This window comes from Engystomops pustulosus, chromosome 3 (genome assembly GCF_040894005.1).
Source record: "Engystomops pustulosus chromosome 3, aEngPut4.maternal, whole genome shotgun sequence".
NCBI lineage: Eukaryota > Metazoa > Chordata > Amphibia > Anura > Leptodactylidae > Engystomops > Engystomops pustulosus.
Window position 1 is genome coordinate 136,250,686 of NC_092413.1, and position 20,653 is coordinate 136,271,338.

The 20,653-nt window shown below is 41.1% G+C and overlaps 1 protein-coding gene and 1 long non-coding RNA gene across 24 annotated transcripts in view; one reads left to right on the forward strand and one right to left on the reverse strand.

Annotated features, from left to right (window-relative positions):
• The window catches only part of DST (dystonin), a 385,421-nt gene that overhangs the window by 134,236 nt on the left and 230,532 nt on the right, over nt 1-20,653 (forward strand). For 16 of the 23 annotated variants that reach the window (XM_072142244.1, XM_072142226.1, XM_072142233.1 and 13 more), the window contains 2 exons: nt 10,674-10,763; nt 12,667-12,702. In XM_072142244.1, coding sequence (XP_071998345.1) covers nt 10,674-10,763; nt 12,667-12,702 — 126 coding nt within the window. The remainder of the gene's footprint in view (nt 1-10,673; nt 10,764-12,666; nt 12,703-20,653) is intronic. The other 7 variants (XM_072142253.1, XM_072142249.1, XM_072142229.1 and 4 more) reach the window with 1 other exon arrangement.
• Nucleotides 11,613-20,653, reverse strand: part of LOC140121972 (uncharacterized) — a 34,250-nt gene continuing 25,209 nt past the window's right edge. Inside the window, exons 3-5 of the long non-coding RNA XR_011854229.1 lie at nt 18,548-18,784; nt 15,139-15,342; nt 11,613-13,301 (exon numbers count right to left, since the gene is read on the reverse strand). This is a non-coding gene — a long non-coding RNA (uncharacterized lncRNA). The remainder of the gene's footprint in view (nt 13,302-15,138; nt 15,343-18,547; nt 18,785-20,653) is intronic.

A 20,653-nucleotide genomic window follows, 5' to 3' on the forward strand; every position in this document is an offset into this window, starting at 1 on the left:
ATTCTACTGAGATCTGAGCTCTAGGTAAGGGGAGGCACAACGCTCCTTCTTTTGATTCCCCTACTCTCCTCTCTTTCCTTCTCTATTTCTCCTCATATCTGGCGATTCCTCGCCGCTATTTCCTCTTTCTTTTTTCTCCTTTAAAATTTTATAGAATGCATCTAACTTACAGTGAACCTGTTTCAGTAGATAACGGTATATTGACTTTTTGTTGTCATACACTTGACATTCTTTGTTATAAATTGTTGCATTATCCAAATGTAACCCCCTTCCCCTTTCCACAAATGGGTGCATGTTGGCACCTGATTATTTGACTGTAAGTGCTTACCCCTTTCCCTCCTCCCTCTCTTTACGCATTGTTTTGTTACTAAAAATTAATAAAAATTTGAATACGAAAAAAAAAAACTATTATGGTCAGTTTGGCAGATATCCGTTATCCATGTGTTTGTTTAACTGTAGCCTCCGTCATTATGTCGGTCCAAAAAATGCATGGACAATGGATACATATCTAAACTGAAAATAACGGATGACATAAAATTTACATTGATGCCAATGGGATTTTTAATTCATTGTTAAAGCTCCATTAAACTTCCATTCTTTACCTTTTTAACGGAGGTAAGGAACTGTAGTATAAAATTAGCCTAACGGACCTCCCCACAGTGACTAATAAAGGTAGAGGTAATAGGCAGTGCAGATATAGCCATTGCAATGCTGTGGAATGAAGGTGACCCACAGAGAAGAACCAACCTAGATAAAGAGTGAGCATTTGATATAATACTAAGCTGCTGCAATGGACACTGCCTAAATGGAGGCAATACATATGGCTCCCTCTTCAAATGCTCGTGAATCAATGTTGCAAGTTCAAGCAATCAGTTTTTCATTGTAATACTATTCTCTATCCTACATACAAGTTGCCTCATTTGGTTGTTTTGTAACATTCAACCATGTTTCATCCTTTAAAATTAATTTGTGTTTCTCCAGTTATATATGTATATGTATGATTAATTTTGTTATTTTTTAGTCTGGAACCAATCTAAGAGCAAAGTGACCCTGAGTTATAATCTTCCCTATATATTTCTTCCTTTATAATTCATGCCTGGTTTGGGGTCTAAAATATAAATGCTTAAAGGGGTTGTCCGACTCTTTTGAAAATCTTGCAGCCAGCCTGGGGAGGTAAATTCTAATAAAAGAAAGCTGTACTCAACTCCTCCATCGCACTCGGTGTCCTGCGCTAAACAGAACAGTGGAGCTACCATGCTCCTTTAAACAAACAGGGGCGCGGACCAGCGAGAGACGGTGGCGCGGGACACCAGGAGCGACGGAGGAGGTGAGTACAGTTTTGTTTTTTTAAACTCCCCAGCCCGCCTGCAAGATTTTTGCAGGACAACCGCTTTAACCAAATGTATAGTCTTATCATTAAAACATTCAAAGCAATTAAAAAAGAAACTACATCTCTGGCCAAGACCACATAATTTCTGCTGGTTAATAGGGTTGGTTTCTCTTTAAAAAACATGGTGGGGAATCTTTCCTGATTTAGATACATCATAACTGCCCCAGTACTGGATACCTGCCAAATCACAATGTATGTTGAAGAGGATAACTAGCATATTGATGACACATATCGAGTGGGAAGAAAAGTGGGTCATTGAAATAATAACTACTTTGAAGTGTATAATATAAATCCTACACCCATTTACTAAAGAAGGACACAAACATGTATATAGAAACATGCATAAACAAGAAAAATAAAACAATGTGGTTGACAAGTACTGTAAGTTGAGCAATAAATGAGAAAGATAAGACTTTTAAGTTGCTAAAACAAAAAGATAGTGATGAGGCATTTATAGAGAGAGAAATAAGGCAGCAAAAATAGAGACTGAAAGAAATATGTAAATGATGTGGTTCTTCTGAGGAATAACTAGGTGTCATAGTGGAGGGAGATGAGGGAAGGGCCAATCTTTTGAATGTCGTCTTCTCAACACCCCTGGTGGATGACAAGATGAGGAATAATGTAAATCCTCTATTAAATGTTAGCCCGCCTCAAAACCACTGAAATAGACAAATTACCGGGCCCAGGTGGCATACATGCTTTTATGTAATATAATAGAGAAACCATTATTCTTAATATTTGAAGTTTCCCTAAGTACTGCTTCTGTTTAACAGAACAGGGGCAAATCAAAAGTGGTACCAATATTAAATAAAGGATCAAAAAGTGATCCTGGACACTACAGAGCTGAACGTTCAACTTTGGTTATAGAAACAAAATTTTAGGGGTTTGTTAGAGTATCTCACTGTTCTTATAACCCAGCATCAACATGGGTTAATGAGGGATTTAAGTTTGAGACTGGACCTGGGGTATGATGTGGATGTTTCCATGGCAGATACAGTGCTGCATAAAAGATTAGTACATACAATAAGACTGCCAGGACTAGGGGCAAATTTGTGTGTTTTGGTGGCCAATTGGTTTAGTGATAAAATAATGTTATAGCCATTTATTGTAGCTTGGGACTAAATTACCAAAATCCAGAGGCCCCTTTGTAACTTGGGGTCGACTGTAAGTCGGGTGTTCTTAAGTAGGGGACCGCCTGTACAGGGATCTCTCCAAAGATCTTTTTATACCTAGGCCTGTGCCCAGGACAAGGGGGCATCCTCTACGCCTAGAGGAGAGGCGATTCTACCATCACCATAGACAAAGGTTCTTTACTGTAAGAGCAGTGAGACTATGGAACGCTCTGCCACAGGAGGTTGAGTTTATACATGTTCAAGAGAGGCCTGGATGCCTTTCTGAAGAGCAAAAATATTACAGGTTATGGGAAAAAACATTTGTTTTACTTTTAGGTTGTACTTAATGGACCTGGGTCTTTTTTTCAACCTTATATACTGTGATTGTAATATCTAATTTGTCTTTACTCTTAGAACTGTCTCTACTGGGATCTATTCATGCTGGCATTATTGTCAAGCTGTCAGGGGTATAAGTGTTTCTAACAACAATAACATCACAGACTCCAGCACTGTTCTTGCCTATGAAAATACTCAACTCTGGTGGGAATATGATCAACCCTATTGTAAATGATCTGTGTGGAATGGAAATGATCAAAGTTGACATGGTTCCATTGTACTCGGGTGCCATGATGCTAATGGGGAGAGAGGTGCATGGATGAAGTAGTGCTGTTCACAAGATAAAGAAGGAAATGTCGGTTTAAAAGGTGGCCTTCCAAGAGGGTGGTCTTCCCAGATATAATCACTTACTTGCACTTATAAACTCAAAAATCTACCATCTGGGCAAAATCTGGAGAACAATTGTTAGGCAAAAGTTAGGCAAATAACTACAAAATAACTGGTTTTCTCAACCACTTATAGCAGTGATTTTGGTGCAGTGGTTGATATAATAAAAAAACATATTTACCAGTATTATCAGCTAAAAATGAAAAATATCTTATCTGGATGTCCATTTGTATCGCGTCAAGCGTGTACCATAGACAATATTGTATCTTCTTCTTTGTATATAGCACAAGAAAATATAGACAAGGAAACCTAGTTGAGTGTTAAAGGGTCCTATACATGAGGGAGAAACACATATGCAACAATTGCAAGTTGATGAAAAATGCTAGTTTTCTATTCTGTTTACAATGATGAGGTTTATAAAATACAATCTTTTATTAACTGCAATACAAAATGGCTTTTTATCTTGCTATATGCAATTCATGCAATTTTCAGTATGTAGGTATTACAATACACTCCCTTAAAAAACTTATTGGACGCCATGCATCAGATGGCTCTACTTCTTGTCATAAGTATATATCTAGTTTATATAAACATTTTTTGCTGATACATGGAGGAGACTTGTCTATTCTTTTAGTGTTAAGGATAGAGAAAGTGAAAGTTCCCTAACAAGGTGGGAATAGAGATTGCAAGTTACGTAATAGAGAAGCCTTTTGGATTCTAAATTTTAAAACTTTTATCTTCATCTTTTATTTTGTGTATATTCCATTTATCTGGGTTTCTTAAGTACACATAAACATCACTAGGGGACTAAAATTTGAGACCTTTCTTTCGTGAGCAAACCCCTTTAAGACAGTTCTATTCCCCATTGTGTTACATGTATAGAAGGTCTCCATCCTCTCTCCATTCCCCATAGTGTTACATGTATAGAAGGTCTCCATCCTCTCTCCATTCCCCATATTGTTACATGTATAGAAGGTCTCCATCCTCCCTCCATTTCCCATAGTGTTACATGTATAGAAGGTCTCCATCCTCCCTCCATTTCCCTTAGTGTTACATGTATAGAAGGTCTCCATCCTCCCTCCATTTCCCATAGTGTTACATGTATACAAGGTCTCCATCCTCTCTTCATTCCCATTGTGTTACATGTATAGAAGGTCTCCATCCTCCCTCCATTTCCCATAGTGTTACATGTATAGAAGGTCTCCATCCTCTCTCCATTCCCATTGTGTTACATGTATAGAAGGTCTCCATCCTCTCTCCATTCCCCATAGTGTTACATGTATAGAAGGTCTCCATCCTTTCTCCATTCCCCATAGTGTTACATGTATAGAAGGTCTCCATCCTCCCTCCATTCCCCATTGTGTTACATCTATAGAAGTTCTCCATTCTCCCTCCATTCCCCTTTGTGTTACATGTAAAGAAGGTCTCCATCCTCCCTCCATTCCCCATAATGTTACATGTATAGAAGGTCTCCATCCTCTCTCCAGTGCCCATAGTGTTACATCTATAGAAGGTCTCCATCCTCTCTCCATTTCCCATTGTGTTACATGTATAGAAGGTCTCCATCCTCCATCCATTCCCCATTGTGTTACATGTATAGAAGGTCTCCATCCTCTCTCCATTCCCCATAGTGTTACATGTATAGAAGGTCTCCATCCTCCATCCATTCCCCATTGTGTTACATGTATAGAAGGTCTCCATCCTCCCTCCATTCCTCATAGTGTTACATCTATAGAAGGTCTCCATCCTCCATCCATTCTCCATTGTGTTACATCTATAGAAGGATGTTGAAGCCCTGTATACCTCTATCCCCCACATCCTGGGGTTACAAGCCGCTAAGTTCTATCTTGAAGGCAGAGGCATTCAGTATAGGGCTCACAACAATTTTGTCCTACGACTACTTGAATACACATTGACCCATAACTACTTTACCTTCAACGATAAGTTGTTCCACCAGCTCAGGGGCACGGCTATGGGGAGCGCTTGCGCCCCCAGCTACGCCAATTTGTTCCTGGGCTGGTGGGAGCATAACCACGTATTCAGCGACTCTGGTCCACGAGGGATAGAACTGGCCTCCCTCTGGGCCAGATATATCGATGATATATTTCTCATATGGGAGGGCACAAAAGAATCCTTTTCGGAACTAGTGGACAACCTTAACACTAACCCCCTAGGACTCAGGTTCACATTCGAGATACACTCGAGCCACCTCCCCTTTCTGGATGTAACCATTACCAAATCTCCCACTGGAGATCTACAGACCACCATCTACCGGAAACCCACGGCAACTAACTCGCTACTTAGATGGGAGTCTCACCACCCACCAGCCCTCAAACTTGACATTCCATTTGGCCAATACCTGCGAATACGCAGAAAATGCTTCACTCGACAAGAATTCCAGAAACAAGCTAAAGATCTGAGAGAACGCTTCAGACAACGGGGATATCCAGACTTTATCCTTCGGAAAGCATACCAAAGAGCGGCTCTCCTTGATCGAACTACCTTACTCACCCCTAAAACCAAACCCAAGGACGACTCCCTAATTCGACTCATCGGCACCTATGATGGAGCAGCCAGCCAAATAAAAGAAATCCTCACACAACATTGGCATATCCTGAGGATGGACCCTGATTTGGTCCCACATCTCTCTCCCTCTCCTAGTATTACCTACAGATGCGGTCGCAACATCAGAGACAGGGTCGTACATAGTCATTACACGAGACCCCCCACTCCGACCATGTGGATTCAAAGAGAGATTAAAGGCTGTTTTAGGTGCAGTGGCTGTGTTGCCTGTAAGGTGGTCACTTGCACCAAGTCCTTTACCAGCAATGTGACAGGAACCACCTATACCATCCGTAGGTTCATTAAATGCCTTTCTAAAGGGGTTATCTATCGAGCATCATGCCCATGTGGCAAAGAATATATTGGCAAATCCTTCAGAGAATTTCGCCGCCGCATCGATGAACATCTAGGAGACATTAGAAACGGCCGCAATAAATCCTTATCCCGACATATTAACGAGAGCCACAAGGGTGACATTGAGGGCCTAAGCTTCATTTGGATCGACCTGATCGACCCTCCCAAGAGGGAGGGCGACTGGGACCGTCTACTTCTTCAGAAAGAAGCCCAGTGGATCCATCAGCTTAAAGGACACCTGTCATCAGGTCTGTGTCACTTGTCCTGTCACTACTACCTGTTGGAGCAGCTCACAAGGATCCCATCCCAGCCTTTATCTAGTTATTTCATACATTTTTCATTGTAAAATCATCTATTTTTTATCATGTAAATGAGGCTGGTCACATGGTCAGAGGCAGTGATGTCACCCCTGTTACCCCTCCCCCTGCTCATGTCTGTGTGTAATGTATAGTAAAGCATGGCTAGTGTCTGTGCTGCATCTGCTGACATGCTGCATCCTCCTAATATACAGGTGAGAGACACAGACATCAGCTACACATGAATCTGACTTGTTCTGCTGTAACATGGCTGCCTGGAGCTGTTGTATCTCTCCTATACACACACAGGCACCAGCACCAGGAAGCACATCATTATACAGCCTCACATCATTATACAGGCTGCCAGTCATGCACTGGGGGTGTGGCTGTGCCTCCCACTCATGAATAAGGTGGACAGCTTGAATATGCTAATGCTTCATTGGACATTTCACAGGTCATTTGCATACAGCTTTAGGACCTCATTGCTTAGGTTTACAGGCATATAGAGGGACAATGAAGGGATAGAGGCAATGCTTACTAATGGCAGTTTATGAAAATATATTTAGTTTAGGGGAGTTATTTTGCATGACGGGTTCTCTTTAAGACAGTCACCCCCTCTGGCCTCAATGAACAATTGAACTTCAACTGTTTTATCTAAATGCTTCCACTACCCTGCTGCCCCTGAATTTCATATCCAGCAGCATACTTATCTCTCTGTGTACTGACCACACACTCCCCCATTATGGTTGCTCTCTTCCCCCTCCTTTCCAATGCCCAGGCTTGAACCTAATTTATGGTCCTACCATGCTTAGTTGTGGCACCGCATGTGACCTCCCTTCTAAAACTTCGGTGGATCTTCCCTCTCATCTCTGATGGGATTCTCCTCCATCTCCGTTCTCCCCTGTGGCGGTCCGCACACTTTATTACTTACCTTGTCCGCCTTACCTGCGCCGATGCGCCTCGATTGGTCCTCTGTGCTTGCCTCTGGGATTGACCCCCGGGCGAGACCTGGCTGCAGTGCCTGGCTTCCCTCGGTTGCCGGGCGACGCGGCTCGCTCTTCCCCCGCCTCTTCCCGGCGGCTGCGCACTTGGACACGGAGCGCACTGCGCAGGCGCCTCACGGACGCCATGTTTGTGTAGCCCTCACCCGGCCCATCCATCGTCCACGTGGACGTCACATGACCACGGAGATTACGCGCTTTTAATGCGCCGCACCCACCGGCAACACACGAGCGGCCTCATTGACACACAGTGTCTCAGCGCTCACCTCGGCAGCATCACTATACTGCCCTGGCGTTTATACTCCCTGTGCACCCATTCTGGAGGACTCTACTGGCCTGCACACTGACCTTAGGTAAGACTCTACTATTTTTTACCAATGACTACTCTGGTAAACTATCACTCCTACGGCCACCTGACCTTACCGCTCTGTTATGTTATTAGGTGCACCCTAATCGATTCTTCTAGGCATGCTGCATATTTACTGAATACAGTAAGGGTAAGCATCAAATATTGGTTTCATCATACCTTTACTCTTGCTTACCTGAGCTCATGACCCTGGTGTCTTTTATTGTTGTTTTGCCAATAGGTCCTATTTCCCCTGATGAGCCTATATTCAATAGGCGAAACATGGCATGTAGGGAAGACTGACCTTACTCCACTTAGCACATAGTGTATTTCTGTCGCACGACTTATACCAAGACTATGTATATACACTATTAAGGGATTCGTACCTTAAATCTGTCTTATCACCCTTCTTTTTCTACCTTTCTAATGCACGTGTCTTTTTACTGTGGGCACACGACTGTGACCACCACAGTACTAGTCCAAGCATAGAACATACCCCCTCCTCCCTCTCCACCCCATATAGGGTCTGTAGGCCGAGAACAGGGGTAGGTTCCAGCCATCTAGGGCTGCTGCCCCGAGTTGAGGACTAACCAGGGACACCTAGGGTCCCTCATTCAGCCCCAGTCAGGGCCTAATAGGGACCCCTCGCACTCTCCATTCTTACGGGTGCGTCTCCTTCCACCTGGACACCTCTACACTGTGTATACCCCTTGGAGCATTTGTGACCATCTGGACGAAGACACCACATCTGGCCCCTTCTGTCCAGGATCTACATACTCATCAGTGACTATACAGATCGATTGCGGAGCATCATATCTACCATCTCTGAAAATATGTCAAACGCTCCCCCATCCTCTTCTTAACGCACATCTGCCGGTGTGCCCCTCGGGTCTTCTGACCTTCGGCTTCTTGCCTAATCATCTTTGTTCGTACCAACTATTCATTGTATATTACTAAATTAAAGTTATTTATTTCACCAATTTAGACATCCGCCATTTGTATTCTCCTTACATCTATAGAAGGTCTCCATCCTCCCTCCAACCCTTCACGCCTTGTAAGGCAGCTCTCTTAACATCAAGCATGTCCTTCAGGAAGCCTTATGACATGATGCGGGATCTGGAATAGATATACTGGTTTGGGTTTGATCCGGCATCTTGTCATAAGGCTTCCTGTAGGACATGCTTGATGTTAAGGGAGCTGCCTTACAAGGTAGCTAAAAGAGTCGTGGTTTTCCTTATGCAATCCTGAAAAAGTTATATGCATATTTTCCCATAATCCCCTAGTGGACTCCACACGCCTACACAGTCTCTGTAAGGAGAACTTACTTCTCTTCCTGTACACTGAGCCGGCATGATCTCATGCTGTGCCCTCTCCTCTATTCTTTGACTGCTGCAGTGAAAAGTTAGGAGAGGGAGCGCAGGCTGTGCACCAGAGGCTGTGCGTGTGCCCAATACTCTCAATGGACTTCGGGGGGCCTCTCTACTCAGGGCCCCCTGAACAAATACTTCCTTGATGGCAACTGTAAAGTTTTCCTGCATGAAAGATGAAGGTGTAATAAAAAGAGAGCATATGGTTTTGAGGTTAAAAACAATTTTGTATTGGAATCTTTTAAATGGATTGTTGCTAGGATACAATATTGACAGCCAGAAAGTCCACTCCAAATTTATTCCATTGTATTAGTTTACAAACAGAAATAAAAACAATAGGTTAAAAAAAACCTGGCATTTATCATAACTTTGTAACAGTGGTGGTTGTGCTGGCATTGTACTGTATGCTCTGTCCAGGGTAATGATATTTTAAAACAAAGCTTTTGAAAAGCTTCAGTATATTTTTTTGAATTTTTTTTATTTCTCCACAACTCAAATTCATATGTATTGGAAAATTGGTACACAAACAGTGCCAAGTTTGATATGACATTGTTTTACCCCTTTTCACGTTTAACTTCAGGGCATATTCAGATAAAGATCCTTTAGCAATGCTTGTACAATGCCCCATTATTAAAGGGGTTGGCCATTTATAGCAGGGGTAAGTATAAGACACTTATAGGGTCACCTAAATTATACTTACCCTGTAAAAGTTTGCCATCACTTGACCATCAGGCAGCAGGATTTGGTACTTCCTCTCGTATCTTGCTGGCTTCTGATGGATGAAGAGCGTTCTTATAGACATTACTCTTTGCATTTCCCCCCATAACCACTCCCATATCAGTGGTTGGCTCGGTATGTGGATCTCATTTGACCACTGACTTAGGATGGAGGTTCCCTTGCATCTGTTGAAGCTAGCAGGATATAGGTCGCCACAAGAAGTACCAAGTTCTGCTGCCCAGGGGTCACTTGGGGGAATTTCTTCAGTGCCCTTTCACTAGTATTGAATTCTGCACCGTTCGTTGCTACTGTTTTTCTGCAAAAAGCAGTAACAGGGCTTTGTGTCCTTGATGTTTGTGGATTTTAATATGGGAAAGTAAAGAAGATTATTACTGCCTACCTATGTCGTGCTGGATCAATGGGTATATCCCTCACAAGTGTTCTATGTTTGGTCAGGCTCCGGACCAGTTCCTGTGCACTGTCAGAGGAAGCGTTGGAGAATTTTGTTGTCGGTGAGAGCCGGGTGTAAAGGCATATACTGCCTTTATGAACTTTCTTTTTTGCTAGGCCTAAGGCTTTCCACTTCAATCCACTGGGAACCCATTCCATAATGAACATACACTAGTTGTGTCACATATGAACATGAGGTGTCCACAGCTTCACAGTAAATGATGGTGTACCGTTTACAGGAGTGATCTGTGGAAGTTTGAGGATTCTTTTTCATAGGATGCTTTTATGCTGCCAGACCTCTGAAAGTAAAAATTCTTTAAGTTATGTATGTGTATTTTATCTGTTCATCCTACAGGTACGGAAGCATGTAGGAGATCTCTATGAGGATCTTCGAGATGGACATAACTTGATCTCTTTATTAGAAGTACTCTCTGGAGATACCCTGGTGAGTACCTTTTATCTGCTTTATGATACTAAAAACAAGGATTTTATTGAGCTTTATATGTAGTTGCAAAATATTACACTCTCCCTATGCTGCGCAGTATTTTTTGTTTCATAATATTCTTTAGGGGGAAATTATGAATGTGTCGCAGGCTCTGTCTAATGCTGTGTCAGATTCATCATTGTGATGTTGAATTTGTCACAATTTAAGACTGTCAAGTTCTACTTTGAAACCTGCTTTGACCCAGAATGTGGGGCAACCTCCTTATTTTTTGGCACAGGGACTATTTCACAAGGCAGAAAAGGGGCAAAATATGGTATAAAAGCCCTTTTTAGTGTCTTGAAAGGCGTTTTAGACTGTGTTTTAATGCAATAATGAATTGCTCCCTTTGAGTTTTGTATATTTTTATACTTTCATATGCCCCAGGTGAAAATTTGTTTTTAGTTCCATTTATTTTTTTGGGAAACTGAGGGAACTTACTACCAGATACAGATATTTTAGGCTTATTGAGGATAAGGGGAAATCAATGCAGGCCACTCCATTCATAATGCTATTGTTTTCTGTTGTAGATGGCCTCCACATACCAGTGTACGTGGTTGTTATTTTCCACTGTGTACACCTGATAGAAGGCTTAGGTGAATGCCACTGTTTAAGCATATGATTGCATACATCACCCTTTGACCATTGACATTTATGTCTGCCACTAATAAGAAAGTTTACCAGGGTAAGTACAATTCTCTAATAGGGTCAGATTGTACTAACCCTAGTAAAATTTCTCTTCACGTGAATCACATGATCAGTTGGTAGCCACTCTGTGGAGTCAGAGTAGGTGACCATTTTGGTGGAGTCACATGTGTAAGAAAGTGGACCGACCTGATCTTAGGATTTAGGCTACCTTCATTGGTCACATTGTCATATTGCTGAACTTTAAGAGGCAGCATCAGTAACCAGCACCCTATATGCAACAACAATCAGAGTACAGTGCAAAATGCCACTGTTGAGATTATACATGCTACAGTATAGAAATAAATACCACCCAAGAAACCAAATACTACACATGAATGTGTAGTGCCCTTTATGTACATGCTCAGTAGTGAAGCTGCTCCACTACAGATCAGATGAATAAGGTACTGGGAAGTAATGTCTGTACTCATCTCAGCACTGCTAGAGTTACCAGCAAAACCAGGGCTGTGGAGTCTGTGGCCATTTTGGTGGAGCTGGAAATTAAGGAATCGGAGTTGGAGGTGGAGCTTTGGCTTACTGACTCCACAGTGCTGGTCCGCAGCATACAGTATGCTTTGCTTTTATCAATTGCCAATGTCCTGGGAGTGTATCCAAAAGACCCAATAAACTAATAGTTCAGTGCTTGACAGTGGTGTGAACTTCTGTTATTTAGGAATAGTAATGCCTGATAATCGGCCCATGTAACAGTGCCTTGTGTAATTATGAAGTTTATAGTATCATTATCTTAGGCTACAATACTAGATTGTCTGGCCGACAATACCATTTGATTGACCATACTTCTGAATACGGCTCGACTTTCAATAGAGAGGAGAGGGGTGAAGAGCTCTCACTCCCCCACCCTTCTCCACCCAGCCACGTGCTACACCTGGGTTCCGACCCCAGTGAGCACACAGCCATGTGCATGTATCCTTAGATAAATTTATTACAGATATCACATACTTTAGATTACATCTATGTATTTGCCTCTGTACCCTTCTAGTTCAGGTTGCTTTTAACCCTTTCTGTGGTCTGCCCCGTTTCATGATTGTTTTATGTTGTGATCATGACTTCCTTTGCCGTTTATGCCTCCTCTTCATTACTTTCTTTTCACATTCTTCTCTTCATTTGTGGTCTGTCTTGTGTCTTTGCTGTACCTTCTTTCTCTGTCTGTTGTGTTTATTAGCCGAGGGAACGAGATTTTTTGAAGACCTTACGGTTGGTGAGTCCCTCAGAAGCATGCGAGTTTGATCAGCATGAGGAGATGGATGATGAGGATAAGGGGGTAGGTGTAGCCCCCATAACACTACTAATTCATCCTTAGGTTTGCAGTGCCACTGTTTTTCACACAAATAAGTTCACTTATTACTAAAACATTGTAGCGCTAAATGCAAAGAGTAATTTCTGTTTAAAAAAAGTGTTCATACCCCTGAGGGTAATAGCTGTGCATTGTGCTGCTCCTCTGTTATTCCTCTTGAGGTTCTCATATACCTGTTGCCTTCAGTTTTATTGTTCTTCAATCAGAATCATTGCATCAGTTTTACCATCAGTTGTGCTGAACTGAGGTTAGAAAAACTGATGTGAACAGAATGAATTGACAGCCAGCTGTTGCCATTGCTATTGAAACAAGCCACGTTGTGGATGTAAACAGTATAAGACTTTATTCAGGCGTTAGTAATCTGTGTCGGTAATTGTGTGCCAAAGAACACAAACACACAACAGGTTAGATGTTTTCATTACACCTTATCTCTGTGTAGTCCACTCCTGTTTATGGCTCACAATCACTGCTGCAAACCGCTGACATGTGTATAAGGCCTGACACTGTGAAAACATAGATGACAATATTCAACTTTGTGGAGAGGCAACCAAAGGACAAAAAGAATGAAATTTATAACAGAGGAATAGCCAAACAGGGTTCTAATCAAAGGTGCCCGGCATCAGTTTTTCACGGATCCTCGTGAAATATAGTGTATGAATGATAAGTGGAAAATTGGTTCTGACTAGGACAGGCTATACTTTTTAACAGACCTCTCGCATGATCCATTTCACCAATGGCTGTGGGCACTGATCAGTTAAAAAGTATTGTGTCTAGTGCAGTGTATACCCACTGTTAAAAAAGTTTTTCACTTTTCATGTATATAGCTTAAAGGGGTATTCTCATCTGGGCATTCACATTCAGTTTTATTAATCTGCCATATATAAACATTTCTTCAATTAGATGTTATTAAAAAAAATGTTCCTGTGGGAAGAAAATTTCTCATAAATGTAGCCATGTTGTCCCTTAGAAACAAGACTGTGTCCTTGGTTACGGCCACAACTGCTGGAGGGATTGCACAAGGAAACAAAAATCTTCTGAATATTAAATGTCTGAGGAGTTACTCCAGGTCCCACAGCCGTCCTGTAATAAGGAACGCTGAATCCATGTGGTCAGGCAGGGCTCAATAGCGCATGTCTGGCTACTACTGCCTAAATGTGAGGTGGTCGTATCTGAGAAAGCTATCTCGTTTCTAAGGGACAATAAGAAATTATCTTCACACAGGAAAAATTTTTTTAATAACATCCAATTGAAGAAATATTTACATAAGGCAAATGAATTTAATTAAATGTGAATGCCCAGATGGGAATACCCCTTTAAGGGAAATACTGGTCAGAGGTATTAGAAGAGACATGTCTATGCCTGTATATAAAAATGTATGTATTGGTACAGTTGCTGAGATATAGGATAGGTAAAAAGTGTCTGATATGTGGTGACAGGTTCATTCTAAGGCAATATGCCATTCCACATGAATCAAAAACCAGCAAAAGACAGTATGGTTTACACATGCGTTCAGGCCGCTGTTATCTCCTGTTAATAACAAGTGGCTTTAGAAATGCAATGCGAATGCCTGGGGGAGGGGCTTGGCCCGATTGCATATAGGTCAAACGCATGTGATTGTGAAAACACATATCTGATCAGGCCAGGCCCCTCCCCCACCAGTATAACGCATCTATTAAAATGTCAGTTGATTTTAAAGAGCACCTGTCGCCAGGAATTGGAGATTATAATAGCTTATGCTATGCTGATTGTAAAAATGTGTGTCAACATTCAGAATTTTTGAAATCAGCATAGCATAGGCTATTGGAACCTGTCACCAGCTAAAAATTATATTCCTGGTGACAGGTTCACTTTAAAGGCTTATATTAGTGTCCATCTGCACTTCGTTTAGGCTTATAATATTTGAATGGAAAATTAAAAGGAAGCTGCAGTGCTATTTTTCAGTCTCAAATACTGGAATAACCGAGAAAATGCTAGTTATTTTACAGAAATAAGAAGGGTCAGACTTCTAGAGATATACCTTATAAGAAATATTAAAAAGGGAAAACACAGGTACTCGCACCATTATTATGCATATATTATGAGCAGGAGTGTCACTATAAGTGTTCTTATGGTATTGGGAAAAGCTATTCATGTCATAGACAGTATTGGAAATATTGTCTACTTACATTAGTTTATCATGGTGTGATATTGTGTGATACAGAAGGCATACACTACCAGGGCACATCTGTGGTGGCAATCCTTTGGCTGTGGGCATTGGTGCACTCTTGTCCCATGACTGCGACATAATCTGGATTTTGATAGTATTGTAGATGTAGAAGAAACAGGAGGTGTATTTATTACCTTTATGCTATCTAACAGCCAGATTATTCACAGTCAAAGCTTGTCCCCCTCCGCATCCCACATTTCAGTTCTCAGAATCAGCAATTTTCATCACCCTTTTCTTCTTTCCTCCTCTCTATCTCTGGCTGTGCGAATGTCACATACATAATATAATATCACGTGGGAAGTGTCTGGAAAAACCAGTCACCTCGGTTTCATTGGGACCTGAAAAAGATGAGATAAAGATTAGATAATGCAATGCTTATGTTTAGGGTGTGAAGACAGCGTCACTTGTGGAATGCACTGAATAGTTGGCATTCACTTTCATACGTTGCACAAGTGGAATTTATCAAATACTTGTCCTCCATAGATTGCCACTGTGATCCCTAGTGTTACTCTGCCACCTTGTGGTAGAGACTAGGGAGTAACGTTTTACTATATTTACTGTAATAAAACAGCTATAGTCTCTTAAAAGAGGGAAGTTTTGCATGACATAACATCAATATTAGTGTGGTATGTGTCTCATGCAAATGGATTTTTTTTCTTCCCGTCTTGCACATGATTTCACTAAGAATATTTAGAAATGGGTGGTGCCTCCTTTACAAACTCTTTAGAATGGCCTATACATTTCTCCTACAATTGTACAGAATGTTCCATCCCTTCACAACCCTTCATACTTTAAACTTTCTTCACACCTCTAATACTGATAGGACACTGCTACCCTCATACTACAATGTATCTATGCATTCATCAGACCATTGCTAAATCACAATGTGACCCTCAAAGAGGACTAGTCAGCTCTCTTAAAGGCAACCTGTCACCAGACAAGCATTTTGAGCCTCCCTTATGTCTTTACAGACAATAAATAGCTTTCCCCCAAACAGTTTTTATAACAATTCTGGCATTTTGGTTAAAACTATAATTTATATTAAAGTTTACTTGGCTCCCTGCCAGCTCCAGTCCTGGTAGTAGAGAGAAACGTAGCACACATCCTGTGATGAATTTTAAATGATCATTTATTTCATATCATATATTTCATAATTACAGCTCCACCGGGTTTATGAAAATAAGGTACTTTTTTTTAACAACAGATCATAAAGTTTCCTTGGCGACGTTTCGGTCTGAATCGACCTTTGTCAAGCACGATCTGAAATGTGGACAGTAGCTGTGTTCCAGTTCGGGTGGAGAGAGAAGCTCCAGTCCTGGGTCCCAGGGGTTTGTCAGTGCTGAGCCCTCCTTGCTCCTCCCAATGACGCCTTGCCCTTTAACTCACTAAGTAGTTTGAGTCCTGCTGGCGCCTCATGGTCTATCCTGAGGCTCCGGCTGGTGCGCAAACTGTATAGCCTATCAACCCTGTGTGATGAGCCACATTCACAGATAGCAGTGGAGACTTGTTCTCTAGAACACTGATCCCCAACCACCAGGCTACGGCCCAAAACTGGGCTGTGGAACAGCTGTTACCAGGTCGTGGCCGACCTCTGTAAGAACAACAAAAAACCTCACCCGATAATGCACTGCTCTATTGACGTCGAGCATCATTATGTCATCATATCATACTGACATTAGAACCATGCATTAATGTGAAAGAGAAGTGAAGGAAAAGAAGACTGCTTCATTGGAATAAAGAAGGTGAGTATTTAAATTTTTTTTTTTTTTTTACAGAGGTTGGCTGGGAAAGGGGACATTGGACGCAGAGAGTGGGGGAAGCTAAAGGAATGGTGACATTGGAGTAAGGTATGATGCAGGATGGGAGACATGGGAGGGAGCATGCTGCAGTAGAGGGGACTTTGGATGGGCAAGCTACAGGAAAGGAGGCAATATAAGTGGGGTGTGCTTCATCAGGAGTAACGATGGGGCATGCAAATATACATTTTTGTTTTGTTTTGTTTTCAAACTCTTTTTATTATTTTAGGAACATAAAAAGCAGTTACACATGTTTCTTGTTTGCGGTACATACACATTGCATGAATAACTGTCTTTTGACAATAACAATGTTAATATAATAAAGAATAAAATAGCCATATAATAAATTCCTTCCGTTATATCGGCGGTCTTTACAGTAGACTACTTGTATGAGTGCAAAAATTTTGGCTATCAAACCAGACCACATCCCCCCACCCACTGGTACCGGGGAAAGTTTATGTTTACAGCCGTTCCATGGACAAAAAAAGGTTGGGGACCACTGCTCTAGAAGGTGCGTACCATGCAAGCATGAGAATCACTTGGCGTTCAGCAAGGGGAGGAATCAGAGGAGTGACTGGGAGGAGGTTTTTTTATTTCAAACTTACCGATGAGGAGTGTTTTCTGGAGGAGGTGTGGGGACCCAGGACTGGAGCTGGCAGGGAGGCAGGTATGCTTTAATCTAAGTTGTAGTTTTAAACACAAATGCCAGAAGTGTTATAAAAACTGGGGCAATGCTATTTATTGTTTGTGGTAAATATGGAGGCTCAGAAAGCTTGTCTGGTGACAGGTTCCCAGTAACATACCATATATACCTGTATTTGCATGTAGAACTCTGCTTTTTGCCGTTGCCATTATCTACTCTTAGCATGAATGAATAATTTCACAACTGATGTCTCGTGCCACATTTTATTTTATTTTTATTTATTTACATCTCTTGTTACGCCCCTTCCATCATTGAAACAGGGTTTTAAAAAAAAAAAAAAAAAATCTTTTAGAATTCAAGTACTTTTCAAACAAATGTGTAAGGAGTTTTGATAGGTCATCTTTGACCGTTATTCTGCCAATATAGACATTAATATGGGCGATTTATCAGAAGTGTCTGAGGTAAAACTGTTTGAGATTTGTAAACCAATCAGATTTCAGCTTTAATTAAAAACAACTGAGGGAAAATGAAAACTGAGCTCTGATTGGTTTCCATGGGCAACTAGAACATTTCTGCTCTGACACTTCTGATAACACTCCCCCTATACTCCCATCCTTCATTATAAAGACGTCCTTGAGTCTTTCAGACTGACCCATAATACTCTTGTCATTCACATGCCTGACCTTCTCCCACAGACTTCCTACAGTCAGGTTGCTGAGAACCGTGCATGATGACTCCAGTACATTAACATGAAAGTGAACCAGTGGCGAGACTCCTCTAATTACTGATTATTTTAGTGTGATAACCTATTAAAAGTTGTCACTCTTGCAGCTATAGCGCTTACTGGCAACCTTCATATTAATTGCAGCAAATTTGGCTTTTATGTATTTATTGTAAAGAAGTTTTTGGCTGCAATATTACTTAAAGCTTTGAATACTTTGTTCATGCTTAAAACACCACTGCCTTGTGTATGTCACAAAATTGCTCCTGGTACCCTGCCTTCAGGAAAAAGGATTAGGAAGTTAAGATAGTTGGTGTACGCTGGGGTACTTTTGTCATTAGCATTATTTTAAAAGTAGGTCGTAACATATACAACTGTATTACCACAGTCCATTTGTCCTTGGTTTATCATTCTTCATGGTAGATTTCCTTTAACCCTTTCACAACCAGCCAACGTAAATATATGCCGGCCGGCAGTGCAGGGTTGTATGTAGACCCCTCTCCATATGCAGCAGGTGTCTATATTATGCAGCCAACATCTGCCGGTAGCTTCCAATGACAGCTGTCGGTATGATGTAGAATTAGTATATATTGTATGCATGATCAAGTATCCACGGAGGTCTGAAAAAAAGTTGAAAAAGTTGCAAAATTCAAATCAAACCTTTTCCTAGAACACGCGTAAAAATAAACAATTAATATTCTAAACATATTTGCCCAGATTTACTAAAAACAGTGATGGCTGTTCTATGTGCAGTTTGCCTTTGAAGTGTGCAGGGAGTGCTAGACTCAAGAATTGTTACGCCCGTTCTTCATGCCCCTGCACTGCCCTGAGTGCATCAATTTTCTTTTGGTGCACCTTTAACATGAGGCGTGCGACACACTTCTGTCAGACTTTGCATGATAAATGCGGTGCATGGCCCAACAGTGCACCATAACGCCCATTTCAGTGATGAAATTTGTGTTGTGTGAAGAATAGTGCAGCCGCAACACAGAAGGGTCACGTGCGACACATATGTGGTGCAGGCACTTCTTAAATACCTGTGCAGTTTGCACATAGAAGAACATGCAAAGTCAGACAGAAAACTGTTGCAAAAGTAAATGTGCCACATTATCTCCCAAAATGCCAGATCTATAAAAATATGAAAATTTGAAAATAGTGCCTAAATGTCCGTATCACCACTTTTCCCCCATTTTGCCTCTGATAAAAATTGGAATAAATGTGAATTAAAAGGTTGTACAACTTTTAAAATTGTATCAATTAAAATGTTATCCCATCACGCAAACAATGACCCCTTATACTGAAGTATAAAAAAAGTTACAATTGTCAGAATATGGTGATGCAAGGATTTCTTTTTTAATGCAAGGTTTTTGACTTTTTTTAAAAGGTATTAAGACATAACTACACTATGTAAATTTGGTATCTCTGCAGGAAAGATTTCATCTTGACCTCATATTGAAAGCAGTAAAAGTAAAGCCCATCATAATATTGCACAACTTATTTTTTGCCAATTCCACCACATTTGGATTTTTTTCCACTTCCAGTACTTGGCACATAATATTAAATAGTGCCAATAGAAAATGTAATTGTGTAGCCATGAATAGGAGGAGTACCTGTCACCAATTACAGATCATCAAATGACATACCTTATTCGATTGCTGCTGTTCCTCTGATCAGTTTGGTGGGATTTTCCGTGTGTTTCTTTCATTTTATACAGCCCACAGAATCACCACCTCAACTCTCCCCAACAAAATAAAATGTTTTTTGCTAATTCACATTTAAGCTTCGGGGGCTATATCTTTTGATCAGGGGCACAACTGGAATCAAAATAGGTATGTCATTCTGAATTAAGTACTTGTTAATGAGTAGGTGTCGTTCCAAATATTTTTTAAAATGAATAGTTCTGCTTAATAAAACGTATTGTGATATAACTTGTAATACAGCTTATCAGCTCCTATTCAGTCTACTAAACTGCTTAGTCAACTGCACAAAACTGTTTTTATTGAGGAGCAAGGGAGTTAAGATCATACACAGATCTCTTGGAATGAATCATAAATACAGGATCTGTCTCCCTGAAGCTTCATTCTCATCTATATGGAGCAATTCTAAAAGCTGTCACAATATTTTTGTATAACCCCTAGCACTCTACTAAACAATTACTATTATCTGATGCATCATGCCTCTGCCTCCTTCTCCTTTCTCATAGTCATATGAAGTAATATCTTTCTTCACACAAACTGACCAGTGGGCTGAGTAGTTTAGCAGGCAGGAAAGGGCTAATAAGAGAGCTTAAAGGAAACCTACCAGTTAGAATGGTAGGGGTAAGCTGTAAGTACCGAGCACCAGCTCAGGGTGAGCTGGTGCCGGTACTTACTTTCGTTAGTGTTATAAACCGCGGTATCGCGGTTTTAACACTTTTTAAACTTTAGAGCAGAAGGGGCTTCGGCGCTGCACGCGACCGTGCGCGCGCAACATCTCCTCTATTTCCTATG